The 15,633-nt window shown below is 39.6% G+C and overlaps 1 protein-coding gene across 2 annotated transcripts in view; it reads right to left on the reverse strand.

Moving 5' to 3' along the window:
• The window catches only part of GAREM1 (GRB2 associated regulator of MAPK1 subtype 1), a 115,151-nt gene that overhangs the window by 27,378 nt on the left and 72,140 nt on the right, over positions 1-15,633 (reverse strand). For both annotated transcript variants that reach the window (XM_089517239.1, XM_089517240.1), the window contains one exon: positions 14,643-14,773. In XM_089517239.1, the coding sequence (XP_089373365.1) occupies positions 14,643-14,773 (131 nt within the window). The remainder of the gene's footprint in view (positions 1-14,642; positions 14,774-15,633) is intronic.

A 15,633-nucleotide genomic window follows, 5' to 3' on the forward strand; every position in this document is an offset into this window, starting at 1 on the left:
TCTTTAGTGGCAGAGGCAAGTGGAAGAGACAGGGAAGATATTATAATCAATAATTTCTGACTTGCTGCTCAGATCATTTGCAATTCCATAGTGATCAGGTTCAACTTGTTACTAAGCAAGTGAAATGATTACTCTTGTAGCTTCTCACTGGTGAATCCAATTTAGGGACATGTTGAAACAAAATGCTAGGTATCAAAGAGGTACAATTTCTTAAACCATACTTAAAAGCCTCTCACTGTCGTACATTTAAGTAGAGAAATTACAGTATTAAGTTTCTCCCAAATGATGCATCATAGAACTATGCAACTAACCTTCCTAGTTTTATAAGAAACACCACATCTGCAGTTGTGAAAAACTGTAGTGACAACTGTCTTTGAAAATATTAACGGCTACTACAGCCCAGAAGTATAATGTTCAATAACATTTGCATTTTATTTCTGACCCCACCATCTCTAATATCTTTAATGAACAATCTTGTGTACTCCGCCACCTCTCTATCTAAATCTTTTGTCATGATGCACACAAGAAACTTCTGAAGAAATAATAGTTCATTGCGCTGTCTCCACATTATATGGCAACCATCAAAGGCCTCTATTAATAACTTTCAGCAACCTGAAAGTGTTTGCAGACTGGTCAGAACTACAGATCAAGGTCCCAGTGTGCTTGGTCTGACTCCTCTGCTTCCTCCCTCCCACGCTAGAGTCTCGGACAAAGAATAACTGTTTTTGTTGCTTTACTGTATAGTTTCCAGCCCCCCTTTTCCCCAATATGTTTGGTAAATTTTTTAGTGCTGAACTGGGCTTAGAGCCTCTTGGCTGGTTTGGAGGTAAAACTGGAAGACATACACTGCAAAGGAGAGAGTTAGAATTTACTTATGCATAAACAAAATAATGCTTCAACTCACTGAAAATATTTGCTTTTAGGAAGTCAAAAATTTAAGCCAAGAAGCTGAAGTAGCCTGCCATGGTTCACTAGTAATAACTCTACCATATTCTGCTTCTTCTTCATAGAAAAACAAACAAACAAAAAAAACCTACAGTGCACCTTCTTTGACTATTATCCTGGAAGAGAGGGGCTGATATACATTTTGACTATACTTCATGCCCCTGGTTCCTGCCAGGCCAGCTTCTAATCTAGGTATCACACTAGATTAGTACAAGAAAGGGACTTTCCCAGTCCTGTTGGCCTTTCCATGATCCCTATCCACTGGCTACAATTGAGGCTGATATGAGCTAGAGTCCAAAGCTTCTGAAAGGCCACAGTTCTTCCACCCTTGTACAAAAAGGCACACCTTTCAGCTTGACTAACAGGAAGCTTTGGATTAGATTTTAATGCCTCATTCAAGCCTATTAATAATATTATCTGCCACTTTTGCATTCTATTCTTCCTTTGGGAAGCTGAGGAGGAAAGCATATGAAACCTTGTTCCTTTTTAACCCATAACAACTATCCACAGAGGAGATATATGCTATGAGATAGCAGCAGGCACAAAGTTGTTCACTGAGCTTTAGAACTAAATCGGGATCTAAATTTGGCTCCTCGATATACCCAGTTCTTCATAGGTTTGGAGCAGTTTGCTATCATCTGTTGACTATGGTAGTGTTACTTCAGGCCACATGAAGATCCTCTAAATGTTTCATGCCTTAAGCCTGACATGCTACCATATATTATTATCATTTACATTCTGCTCTGAATCTTTGTGATAAAGCAGGTGTTTAATTTTTTTTTAGCAAAGACCAACCAATTGCCCACAACATTTACTTGTTCCATTTCCACTCTTAGTTGACAGCAGCCCACTTCAAAAGATGCAGTACTTATGTCGACAATTTGACTATACTGGATAGATTCCTTAAGACAATTTATCAAACAGACTCAAGTCAGGAAATGACCTGCTATTATTATCTGCAGCTTAAATTTCAGTGACTATTTTGCCTGATCCTGGTTATGTGTGAAAGAAGAAACTGATCCCTTTACCAAAATGGTGCATCAGCATTAGGTTAAATAAACTTGCCTGTCAAAAACAAATTTTACAAAAGCAAATTCTGCCAAGAGCTGATGTAATTTATTGGGTCCTTGAAACTTTAATCTGTTACTCATAGGCAACTGAAAGAAAAAAACAAAGATAGAAATAAAGAATTATGGAATAGTAAAAGAAATGACAGAATTGGAAAAAGTTTTATTAGGTGACAATCAAAAAGTATTATCCAAAATTTACAAAATACTACTAAGATGGGAAAGAGAAGAAGTGATTAAAGTATCGATGGTAAAATGGGCACAAAATATGGGCTATACAATTGAACTGGATAAATGGGGAAAGGTGTGGAAAAAAACAATGAAAATTCTCTGAAGATGCCAGCCACAGATGCTGGCAAAACGGCAGGAATAAACTCTTCTAGAATATGGCTACATAGCCCAATAAACGCACAAAAACAATGAAAATCTCACTAGCACAAAATATTAGAGAAAATTTATTAAGATGCACCATAGGTGGTATCCCATGCCCAAAGACTCTCAAAGAGGTATAAACAAGTTAACAATAAATGTTGGAAGTGCAGGAAGGAAATTGGAACATTTTATCACCAATGGTGGACTTGTGCTAAGATTAAGAAATTTTAGAAGCAGATACACCAACTAATTGAAAAAAATATTAAATCTAAAATTCCAAATGAAACCAGACTATTAGGGATGATAGAACCAATTTGGGGGGTGGAGGAGGAAATGAGAGAATGATTAATTATATGATAGCAGTAGCTAGGGTATTATTGGCACAAAAATGGAAAGAGTGTGAAATACCCAAAATAGAAGATTGATTATTAAAGTTATTAGATATGGCAGAATTAGAATAACTGACACGTCTTATGTGAAGCGAAACTCTGGGGAAGTATGTGAAGAATGGGAACAGATATTGAAATATAAGTAATCAATGGCATATTTTGATAAAATTGGATATACAGGTTTAATAATAAAATTTGATGTACAATTACATATATATATAATAAGTATAAAGCCTTTATTTTTGTAGAATTAGATTTTTTTCTCTCTTTTTGCATGTTCAAAGATAAGAACAGTTTGATTAAGAAATAATGGAATATTAACACGGAGTTCTTCTAGTCCAGGAAGTTAAATATAATAATATAGACAGAAAAGTATGCACCTATCAATGATATTAAATATAGAAGGAGTAGACATAATAAGACTTCTACAAGAACTTTTGTATGAGATATGTATATGAATAAGTGTATCTTTTCTTCTTATGTATACGTATGAATATAATTATAATCATTTGTTTGTATACTTGTTTTTCTTTGTATTTTGTATTTTGTGTTTTATGTTTTATGTTTAAATAAAAATTATTTTTTTAAAAGAAACTTTAATCTGTTACAATTTGATATAAAACTTTTTAAAAACCCATTGTCTTATCAGGCATATGACATCTGAATCCTTTTGCAAATCAGTCATATCAAATTTCTGCTGCGATTACAAAATAGGTACACTGTAATATGAAATACACAAAATTCATAAATATATAACAGATCAGTAACAATATTACTACCAGATTATTGTTGTTAACTGTCATATAGCTGACCTTGATCCATGGTTACCCCAAGAATGAAAGACTACTCTGGGCTGGTGTCCCCCCCCACCCCCCCGGCATTGCAGGCCAATAGCTCTGAGTCAAGATTTGGCCAGTCTGGACACTGATCCTGTGGTCCCAGCCCAAGAGGCTTTAGCACAGGGCAAAAGGCTGTCTGTTTGCCACAGAGTTTCCAAGAAACTCCACAGTGGTATCTAGTACACCACATTGCCCTGTATACCCCTTATTTGCCACTGTCATCGTGTTTTATCTGAAGGTTCCCATTGCAGGCTGTGATGTCAGATGGGGATCCTGGCCATATAGGTATAGCCAGGCACCCCATTCCCACCCTTATGAGCCATAACAGAGGCCTTTCTAGAATGTGTGGTGGCAGCACCAACTCCATGTCATGGTGGTGGGAAGGTATGTAAACACCTGTCCATTGCCACACTGGATTGGGGACTGACCTGGGTCAGAACCAGGGGCAGGACACCATCGGCTTGGCCAGCGATAGACTGCTCGTCTGCTTAAGTCTCCTGTTATTAACAGCCTTGTTCAAATCTTGCACACTCTAGAGCTGTGGCTTCCTTGATTGTATCTTTCCATTTGTAATGAGGTCTTTCCTTTTCCCTACTCCCTTCTAACTCTATCAAGCATTATTGTATTTTTTTTAATGAGTCATGTATTCTCAAGAAGACGCAAAGACAAAATTTGGGATGGGAGATCATAAAATTAATACCAGGTGCTGCAGGCTATATTTCAGAGGAAGAAACTCGCAAAACCACCTTTGAATATTCCTTGTCTAAGAAAACTGGCCACATGACCTCCGGATTAGTTTTTGGACAATGCTGGCTCTTCCGCTTAGTAATGGAGATGAGCATCACCCCCTACAGTCGGTTATAACTAGACATTCATGTCAAGGAACTACCTTTACCTTTAAGAAAACCCTATGAAATTAATAGAACTGACATAAGTTGACAAGTGACTTGAAGGTGATACATACACACATCATTTCATAAACCTAACTGAACAGATACTGTATACACAGAAAAAATGCCAAACATTCATGAAACCTCTTGATATATTGGGTAACTCAGGGCCCACTACTGATACCTACCCTATTATACCTACCCCAGGCTTGGCATTTTGAGCAGTACTAGATTGCTGTATCTAATAACTTTTTTCTAACTTGTCACAATACACTAGACTTAGAACTTGATAGAGTACTTTATTTGGGCTACAACTCAGAATCCCTCTGCCTGCATGACCACTGCCTGCATGGGCTGGGGTATTTTATTTATATTGTGCCTTTCTCCCAACATGGGAACCAAGGTGGATTACAGCAAATACTGAAACAAATTTCAGCTAACAAATTGATGAATTAAAAAACAAACAAACATAAAAACCTATTCAATCAAAACACCACTTATTCAAAACAATCTAAACGTATTTTAAAAACCTAACGGTAAGAATAAAAATACAGCACACAAACCTCATTCAAAACCCTTCTGCACTACCATTTACTCGCCAAATATGTATTTAAATAAAAAGGTCTTTGCTGGTATCTGGAAAGAGACTAGCTCTGTGGAACAAGCACTAAGAAGGCCCTCATGAAACTGCCTGGGATGAATCTCAAAATGTGGACAAGCTTGTATAGGGAGATACACTGTTTCAGATAATCTGGACCCAAGCTGTAATTCTAGAAGGTGTTGTGTGAAACCTTACTTAGCTCTGTACTAGACATACTACTGCATTAGAGTATGTTGGGGAATTGAAAGGCTGACTAGACCCAGTCCTCTAACACTAAATGCTGTAGCCCTGTTCCAAGAGGGTAGCCTTGCCAAGTTCCCCCATCACCAAACCCCTTAGAGCTGTCCCTGAAAGCGGCTGGAATCTTGAACTCAGTTATACACACTCGAATGCCACATCAGTGGGATTAAGCAAATGGAACAAAGTTCAAGCCAATGAACACTCTAGGTGTTCTAAAAAGAATGGGGTTTTACCATTAGTTTCAATGGGGAAGAGCAGTACTAGACAAAGCACACAACTCAAACAGGAATAACAACATTCTTGAAGCTGCCTACCAGATTATTTATATTACAATCTGAAATTAGACAGCCTTTAATCCCATCTGAAAGAGCACATTGTCTAGTCCTTTTCTTTCTCTTCTCCATTAACATCTGACATTTGTAGAAGTATAGTTTGTTCTGAGGCAGATGTCAAGAAGGTATACATAAGTAAAAAGATTGATTTGATCAAATGTGCAATATTAATAATACAGTGCGCCCTCAGCTTACGCGGGGGATCTGTTCTGGACCCCTCGCGTAAGCTGAATTCCACGCATGCTCAAGCCCCATTGGAATGAATGGGACTCGTGCATGCGGCGACGCAGCAGTGCACATGCATCACGGGCATGCGCCCCATTCATTCCAATGGGATGCTCTACCCCTTGTGCTCTGCACGTGACTCTACACGGGTTTGAGCATATGCTCAAATCCACATATGACACGGGCGCACTGTAATACATTTTCGCCAAGAATTACAGCTTTTAATGCTGAATGCAGCAGGTTTTGCCTGTCCATGTTTCTGTATGTGATAATATACTTTCTAACCTTCAACATCTTTTCTCTTGGAAGCAAGCAAGCATTGCTAGATCATTGCATTAATTAAAGAACAGTGTCCTATCCTGAAGAAAAATGGGTCTCTCTCTGGGGTTCACAACTGCCCACATTAACTATACTCCAGTTTTACTCCACAACTCAACAGAGGTGAGCAATTTTGGGAGGTCTGGGAGGGCAATCCTACGCCCTGGAACACTACAGTGACTGCCCAAAAATGCTGAAAAACAAACAAAAGAAAGCAGCTGGAAGTTTACTTCTCATTTTGAAAAAAAACTGGCATTTTTGTATCAAAACACTACCAAGGGAGCAAATGAGAAGCTTTTTGCCCATGCCAGTCTTGTGGTAAAGGGTGATATAGGTGAGATGCTTCTTGGTTGCTGCTTGACCAGCTGCTCAGCTGCTGCTCCCAAGGTAACCAGGTGCAAAAGGAGAAGCTTCTTCCTGGCAAGCAAGAACTCTCAATCTAAGAGAGATGAGAGATGTGAAGGACAATTTCAACGAATTGACCCTGGATATTCCTCCTCCTCCTCTTTCCCCAGAGATGTGTCTTCCCCACATAACTTCAAGGTACTGCACACCAGTACTGTGACTGAAGCCCCCCTTTCCCTCACTGCCCACCTGAATCTTTAGTTCACTCCTGGGGTGGGGGCATATTGCCCACTTTGGGAATCACTGCTTAAACTGCTCCTAATTTACAGCAGCTTATGTACAACTGAAGGTTTCCACCATGAGAAACTACATTAGAAAAGCTCGCTATCTCTCTCTCTTGTTTAATTGATTCCTAATGTTAACAGTTATCTAAAATTACTGACATAATCATTTTCCCCACATAACATATAAATGAAAGTATTTCTTTCACTGTTATTTACTAGAATCAAGAATGGGATCTGGATTTGCCTGGAACAGCCACTGATGACTGTGGTGCGAAGTGAGAGAAGTGCAGGGGACATCATCTTCCTCCTTGTCAGTGGCATGTCTTCCCAGGGACTCTATGCCAAGCATGGTCTCATGGAGCATCTGTCCCAGCAGCTGGCCTATCAGGGGTCTTGCTTGCTGGCTGGTAGAAAGTCCCTCCTCATAGAGAGGATGGACTACCTCCAGCTTGTATGAAGACAAGATATAGGCTGGTTGGTTGTCTTCCTGGCCAATTTTCTTGGACACAAGTTTCCCCTCCCTGTCTTAGCTCTAGCATTTGCATGGATAATTAATCTGCTTAGTGTACAATAGTTACAATGTTATTTTTCTTCATCGTGACTTTGGGGCTGGTGTTTTGGCATTGCGCTGGATGCACCTGAAACGTCTCTTGAAAGGATCTTATATATGGAGACAATCAGGGACTTGCCTAGCTCAGGTGTAATCTTTGTCTCTCTCCAAGATGGCATGGGGAAATGCACTGTGGCTGACACACATGTGGAACCCATTTCTGCTATTCCTAGAGTTTCCCAAGCAGGCAAGTTGGATGTGGGGGTTCATCAGCTAGTAGGTGGATTGGCTGGTGCTTGAATCCACTGCCCTGCATTGAGCTAAGGTTCTATAAGCTGTAACCTATAAAGCTGTGGCCACTTCAACTCCACAAAAGGTGCATATGTATTGTTTTCCTTGGTGTGAGGCTTCACCAACAGGCCAACAAGCAGCTACCTTCCAGGCTTCCATCTGAGCCACATTTTAATTTGCAGCCGCCAGAACCGAGTCATCTATCATACAGCAGACTTCTCTGAATTGTATGATGTAGTTCTGTGCTAAAAAAGAAATGCATACAAACTATGTAATTTAAGGAAAATGTGTAAAAAAATTGTAGTATGGGAATAAGTATAATTTAATTATGGCTTTCTCTGTGTTGTTTTAATTTAACTTGCAGAGCACTGATTGGAATGGATTTACGCCTGTACACATGGGACATAGCCAGAAACATGAAACAGACTATCTATTGACTTGAAATACAAGTCTTTTTTAGCTGCTGATCTCCTGCTGCTTTAATTAAACAAACAGAAGCAGCAAAGGTTTGGCTATAGCCATTTAGTCTCTAGGTTAAACAATGCCTGCTTAATAGCATAAGATCTCCCTTCTTCTGGTCTACTGGAAAGCAATGAGGCCCTCCAAAACATATATAGTCCCACTTGGTTAAAAACAGAAACACACAAATCTGCATGAAGGAGCTGAATTTCATAATCTGAATAGATTATGGAAACCTAGGTAAAATGGATGGCTTTTGCAGATTTTGCATAATTTGATTTTAGTTCTGCAGATCAATGGAAAAGGCAAAGCTGTATGCAATAAAATATGGAAGCATGATTGCCTCCCTACTCTACCAAGACTACCACAGAATTCTGCTGAGTTTTTTTTCCTAGACTGAATCCACACTTTACTTCAATCCCAGTCCTGTTTGAATACAAGAAATCCCTCCTGTTTTGAACTGAAAGAACTTCTTTTTGATGCCTGAGGGTTTTAATGCAATTAAACAAAAAACAAAAACAAAAACAAAAAACACCAACCACCCTTTTTACTCTTCAGTTTCTAGGAAAAACAGCTTTTAAAAATAAGTGCCCTGTCTTTGAAGATGCCAGCCACAGATGCTGGAGAAACGTCAGGAAGAAAATCTTCTAGGACATGGCCACATAGCCCCCAAAACCCACAAAAAACCATGGATGCCGGCCATGAAAGCCTTCGACTTCACAAGTGCCCTGTGCCCCAAATTAGGATCAGAGTAGAATCTGAGGGAGTTGGGTGTGTGTGAGATGAGTTGGAAGATGGGATAGGTTGGTGGCTAGATACCTAGGTATCACAATTTTTTCTTATGTTCAGCGTATGTATGGGTGGTGGGAGGTAGGCAAAATCTGGCAAGTTTAGTGTCAGTTTTTGTTTTAGTTCAGTATGTATATGTGGATATCTGCATATTCAAATATCCACAAGGCTCTCACAGCATCAGAAAGGGAGGTGTCCCTTCAAATATTCAAATACGGAGGCATTTGCATACATGCATGGACTGAACTAAAAAAAAGGATCAACACCATGCTTGTCAGATGTGGATACCAAGCAAACCCCTTTGGGACTGTTCCTGCCATGAACTTTGCCCATTTCCCATCTGCCAGGCTCAAGTTGCGAACAATCAGGGATCGATTCCCTTCCCCACTTGAAGGATCCCCAACCACCCTACCATTCTGCCCTACCATAGAATAACAGAATCAGAGTTGGAAGAGACCACAAGAGCCATCCAGTCCAACCCCCTGCCATGCAGAAACTCTCAATCAAAGCACCCGCCGAGAGATGGCAGATCTTTGTTTGAAGATCTTCAAGTAAGGAGACTCCACTACGTTCTGAGGGAGTGTGTTCCACTGTTGAACAGCTCTTACTGTCAGGAAGTTCCTCCTAATGTTTAGGTGGAATATCTTTTCTTGTAGCTTGCATCCATTGTTCTGTGTTCTAGTCTCTGGAGCAGCAGAAAACAAACTTGCTCCAGCCTCAATGTGACACCCCTTCAAATACTTAAACAGGGCTATCATATCACCTCTTAATTGCATCATCTCCAGGCTAAACATACCCAGCTCCCTAAGTCTTTCCTCCTAAGGCATGGTTTCCAGATCGTTCACCATTTTGGTGGCCCTCCTGTGGACATGCTCCAACTTGTCAACATCCTTTTTGAATTGTGGTACCCAGAACTGGACACAGTATTCCAGGTAAGGCCTGACCAAAGCAGAACAGAATGGCACTATTACTTCCCTTGATCTGGACACTATACAGTCACCCCTCCAAGTCTGCAGACTTGAAATCTGTGGACTTGGAAATCTGTGGAGGGGTGACTGCCATTAATGGCAATGGGGCACGTGCCCAATTCAAGCCAATGGGGCTTGAATATGCACAATATTTGGAACTCCCGGGGGGGGGGGGGACGGATCATCCACAAGTTCCAAGGGCCAACTGTACTTCTATTGATGCAGCCTAAAATTCATTAACAGTGCAATTCAATAGTCCAGTTGAGTTCAGTGGGGCTTATTCCCAGGTAAGAGGGATCACAGTTCTATTGTTGAAGAAATTCCTTTGGATTCAGCAGGAAATTGATTCAAAGAAACGTGAAGAGGACTGGGTTGTAATTTTTGCTGTATTGGGGCTGAAAGGATTGTAAATTAACTGTTCTGTTCTCTATGTTTTTAAAGATAACCTGGTTAATCTTGAGGGAGAAACATGTGGGGATCCATTAAAAGTCATAGCCTAGACTGAAGGCATAGACTGTCCAGTAGACAGACAGACAAACTTACTTGTAAGTTTGTACTCCCCCCCCCCCCGCCATTTTGGACAATGCTTTTCAATCTCCACTCCTGGGTACCACAATTATTGATTTTCTTGTGCACAAGTCCCTTTAATTTAATTTAATCTCCATCTAAACTGGGGGAAGAGTGGATCATGAAGCATTGTCCAAAAGAGGTGTTTGCACATGGAAGTCAATATCTCTGCTTCCCAGAAGCTACAATTACAAAGCACTGTAACTCTGCTCCCCTTGAAGCACCTTCTAGCTCTTGATTGTGTATTTAGGGCCAGTGCTCATGTATTTAAGGCTGGGATTCATACTCTGGGGGGTGGGGGGGAGGAAGCTATATGCAGTAATACGACTATATATTCCTTACTATCTTTTTTATTATTTTAAATTCTCATGCATTTCCTTAAATTGTTTGTGGGCAGCAGAACTCTTCTAGAAAATCCTTTGGAACTCTGTATCTGCAAAACTGCATCTAGCATAATGTTGCTGGCTTACAGCACACATTAATTCAAAGAGGGATCTGCTCTTTCCATAGGCAAGCCTTGGGACCAATGAAAGAGCAGACTCTTTGTCGAATTAATGGAACTTGCCAGTAATTTGCAAACACTAAAACAGCAAGCAGAACACCCAAAACAAGATGTTAAACGGTGGGAGAAGCCTGTACTGCCATCCAATGGGAGTGAAGGGGGTGGTGGTAAGAATAACAGGAAAATAAGAAAGGCTATTGGTTTATATGGAAATGTGAATATACTGTACTTCTATCAGCATGCCAGGAAGGGAAAAAATGCAGCTATTGCAGTTGTTTGACTTATAATAATACAGTGAACATGGTAGAAACATCCTTGGACTGAGATGACCTGAGGTGAGGCAACTGTGGGGCTTTCAAAACCAATTTGAGTTTAAATTAATTCTGGTGAGTATAATGTTAATGGGGTCAAGCTGGGGTAGGATACTGCACATTGGATCTGGGATACAACTCTCATGTGGATTCATCCCTAGTTTCTGATATTTTCTGATATACAGTGGTACCCCGGGTTACGAAATTAATTCGTTCCGCCGCCGCTTTCGTAACCCGGAAACTTTCGCTAGCCGAAATGCCCATAGGCGCTAATAGCGAAAGCCGCGATTCCGTGTGAAATCGCGCCGAAAAGCACCATTTTTTTTTCGTAACCCGAAATAACCTTCGTAACCCGGAAAAATGTTTTTAAATGGATTTTTTTCGTAACCCGGAAATTTCGTAAGGCGGCGCATTCGTATCCCGGGGTACCACTGTACATACTTTCAAGCCTAACCTTTGGAACCCTAATAACTAGAAAGTTGCTTTAAAAAGATATATGCAATCAGAGTGTCTCAGAAGCACTGAGCTCTACACGGAGTGCAAGCCAATTTCCTGTTTCCACAGGACAATAGTAGAATACACACAGATTCTCATAATGTTTTTATGGATTGTTCCCTGAGAGGCATCTTATCATCTGCTTTTCATCTTCAACTCTATTTTCCAGGAATAAACAACACTGCTACATTTATTGTATCTACTCCCAACAGGCATAAAAATCTGAAGCCATCTTTTATTTTACTTCAAGAGATTTATCTTTACTGTAAGATGTTTGATTTTTAAGTAATACAGACATTTTCTTGAGGTTTTTCTTTAAAAGGAAACTTATTTAGGATAAGTTTGATCTAATCTTAATAATGAGAACATTCTGTGGTTCTGAGAGGTTACTTATTTATTGCATATACACTTTTATAGCAATGGCCTATGACAGATACTTGAAAAATGGTAGGGGTTACCAATTCAGAAAAAGATAGTAGGCTAGAGGTTTAAGGTTACTATTGTAATAGATCCTAAGAGTAGCACTGTTCTCTGCAATAGCTTTTCCCACAATGAGAGAAAATACAGGCACACCAAGCTAGTGTCCATGTTCCTGTAGGAACAAGGAGCAATAATCATCGCTGCTTGCCTGAGAGCTAGGATAGTGGGGATGAAGTAACCACTTGAACACACAAAGTGGTATATGCACTATGGGATATTACCCTCCAAACTTCTGGATGAGTACAGTATTGGCCATCCCTCTTTCCATCCACTGATGTACTTAGATGGTAAGGCTTTTGTCACTACAAATTCTCTTTGCACAGAATACAGCAGTCTGGTGTATCTGTGCCCCTCCAAATGATTTGGACAACAAATCCCTGGGAAACCTAAGAATTTCTCACAGTAACTCGGGCTGATGGGAAATGGACTCCACCAATATCTGGTGGTGCAGAAGTTGCCCCCAAAACTGAAGAAGACAGGCACATTAAGACTTTCTATTTTAGCACTTAAAATTCCCTCCAGCTGCACTGTCTGTGATTTCACTTAATTATTCTAAAATCTATTTAATTTTAGCATTACTGCTGCTTAGTCCTGTATATTCTAGTAACAGAGGTCTTCTTCTTTAGGTTACCCATTTGTGCCCCCAGCTTCTTCCCTGTTTTGGGGTGGTGATGGTGGTGACAAAATGACCCAGGAATGCTCCAGTCCATGGCCCTTCTCTGCTAGTTTATACTGAATTTTGGCAGCTGTTTTATGCCCTAAGTAAGCCATTTACTGAAGTTCAGATAGATCTTGTACCCATGGACAACTTGTATAGGCTCCTAACTATTTTGTGGTTGTTTTTACATAAAGTTTTGACTCTCCAGCCTGAAACCAAACAAAAGAGGGATAAATAAAAATAAAATTCTAAACTAGCACCCCCTTTGCTTGCAAGTGGCAATACCTGTCACACTGGGAGCTTCAGTTCTGATGTGGCAAGCGAACAGAAGAATATTCTGTACCACCAGTGGCCCATAGTCTAAATAAGGATCACCTATTTCACCACAGTGGGATGAAGTACCCCCCCTTCAGAGCACAAGCTGTTGTTGTTGTAGAAATTCAAAATCAAGGATTAATGTGGAAAAGTCCTCTGTTATGACAATATCATTTTCATGACACTTTGTGAACTCCAAATTCAGAAGAACACTAAGCCAAATTAAGCATGGTGTGAAAGGATATGAAGTCACTTAGCCTTCATCTTGAACTGTGTGTACTGGTCCTAAACAATTGTGAAGTACAGGAATAAGGCAAGTTATAACAGAATCCACTTTTTGACCCAGGCTACGTAATTTTCTAGTCTCTGCTTTCTGAAGACTAATAATTCTACCGATGCTGAATACAGCCAAACATATTCAAGTGACTTATCAAGCAGAAATAACCACATCAAGGTAGTGGTAGCAACATGCTCTGCACTTGTTGTTATAGTCTGTTCAAAGTGGATCACAAACTGTCATAGGCCTTTTTGATGAGGACATGTGAAAGGGACCTATAGAATTCTTTTCCACAGGAGGTGAGATGGCCCTCTCTCTCTACTTTCTTTTTGGCAGCAGGTAAAGACCATTTTATTTACACAGGCATTTAACAATTAGCTGGTTGAGAGAAGGCGCTGTACTTTTATTATTACTGTTATTTTTAAAAGCTTTTATACTGTCCTAAATTGTAGCATTTTAAAAGGATAACTTATGTAATTATGTTTTTTAAAAATAACTTTTTTTGCCATCAGATTATTAGCAGTATTTTATGTCAATTTATTTTATAAACCACCTCCAGTCATGTGTCAGAAGAAAAGTGGGATAGAAATTGAACCAACAAACCAACAAGTTCCTGTTGCACTTGGAACTACTGTATGTAAAGGCAGGATGATAAATAAAAACTAAGGTATTATTTGATCCATATAGCCTTGACAATCATCAGCAATTTAAGAGAAAAAACTAGTAACTGCACTGCAGTTCATACAATCTCTGTGCAGTCCTAAATATGTAGAGTGAATGAAACAGCTGCTCTCTTACCAAATAAAACCTAAGTGGCTGGAGGGGAGGGAAAGGGAGAAGGGTGTACAACAAAAGAGGCAGTATTCCAGTTGGATAGAAAAGAAAAGGAAATTGCTTATTGGAGGTGGTTTGCTTCTTGAGAAGGCTTTCATATGTACCATTGACTAGCACAGGCCTGAACAAAGTTCAGAAAAGAAAATGGACACAATAAATTGCAATTCAAAAACTACCAGATAATACAGTGAACTCAAATTACTTTTCCCACATAGTTGCTCAACTGCTATGTATTTTTTTTGAAAAAACATATAATCACAAGCTTTTAAACTAGGGATAAATATTTATTCAGGGGCTACCTTAACGTTGAACGTTATTTCCTCCATGACGTAAACTCGTTCAGGAAATGCTTTAGCCACCTCCTCCACACTGTTAAAATACTGCACTGGCTCCTTAATATCACGGTCTTGTTCCAGCAGCTTAAACTGCCCTGAAAACAGATGATAAATAGAAGAGCAATAAGATATTTATACTGGATGTCTGTTTCTGTGGCAACTGCTAATGCACTCCTTACACTATTTAACTTGGTCAGTTTCCTCCAATTATTAACAATTAGGCAATGGAAGAACAGATTGCGGCAGTCTTTGCAAACCTGAGAAGGAAAGAGCTACCAAGCTTGGCTAAACCGGAATTAGAAGAATGTGTGGGGGCTGACATGAAATTTAATAGAATTTACAGGCAGGCCCTCTGGAAGTTGACTGAAAGTACTAATACATTCTCAGAATGGAAACAGGAACAAGCTTTTGTACACTGAGAACTTTTCCAACATGTTACAATACTTTAGGATTTAAAAGCACAAACTTTGTTTTTTTTTCAAACATGAAAACAAATTTCAGGGAAACAAACAAATATATAAACAAATCAAAACTACAACTGTTTAAGAATGAACAGAGTGTCGGTCTTCCAAGTCACAAAAAAGGTTCTCCCTTCCCTGCAACACACTTTTGGAGTCAGAAAAATTAGCTGTATACAAAAGAATTCTGCCCTTTCTCTCTTTAGGCTACAATTCTTTGCCCTACTTATTGACCCCTTTTTGGATTTTTTTTTGGCTGGTGATGGTGGTGGAGGTTGCATCTGAGCAGGCACATTGAACAGGACCACAAAACAGTGCATTTCATTACCATCATGAACAGGATTGCAGTTTGGACAGAGGGTTCACAAACTGTTCAACCAAAAATCACTGCCTTTATGGGAAACACTACACTGCCTTTCAGAATGAGAGATGTTTCAAATAAGTATGAATTCTGTAGAAATTAAACGGTGATCAAGATGAGGCAAAGCCATTTGAAT

This window comes from Sceloporus occidentalis, unplaced genomic scaffold (assembly GCF_023333645.1).
Source record: "Sceloporus occidentalis isolate IW3139 unplaced genomic scaffold, rSceOcc1.0.p SCAF_3, whole genome shotgun sequence".
In the NCBI taxonomy this organism is placed as follows: Eukaryota; Metazoa; Chordata; class Lepidosauria; order Squamata; family Phrynosomatidae; genus Sceloporus; species Sceloporus occidentalis.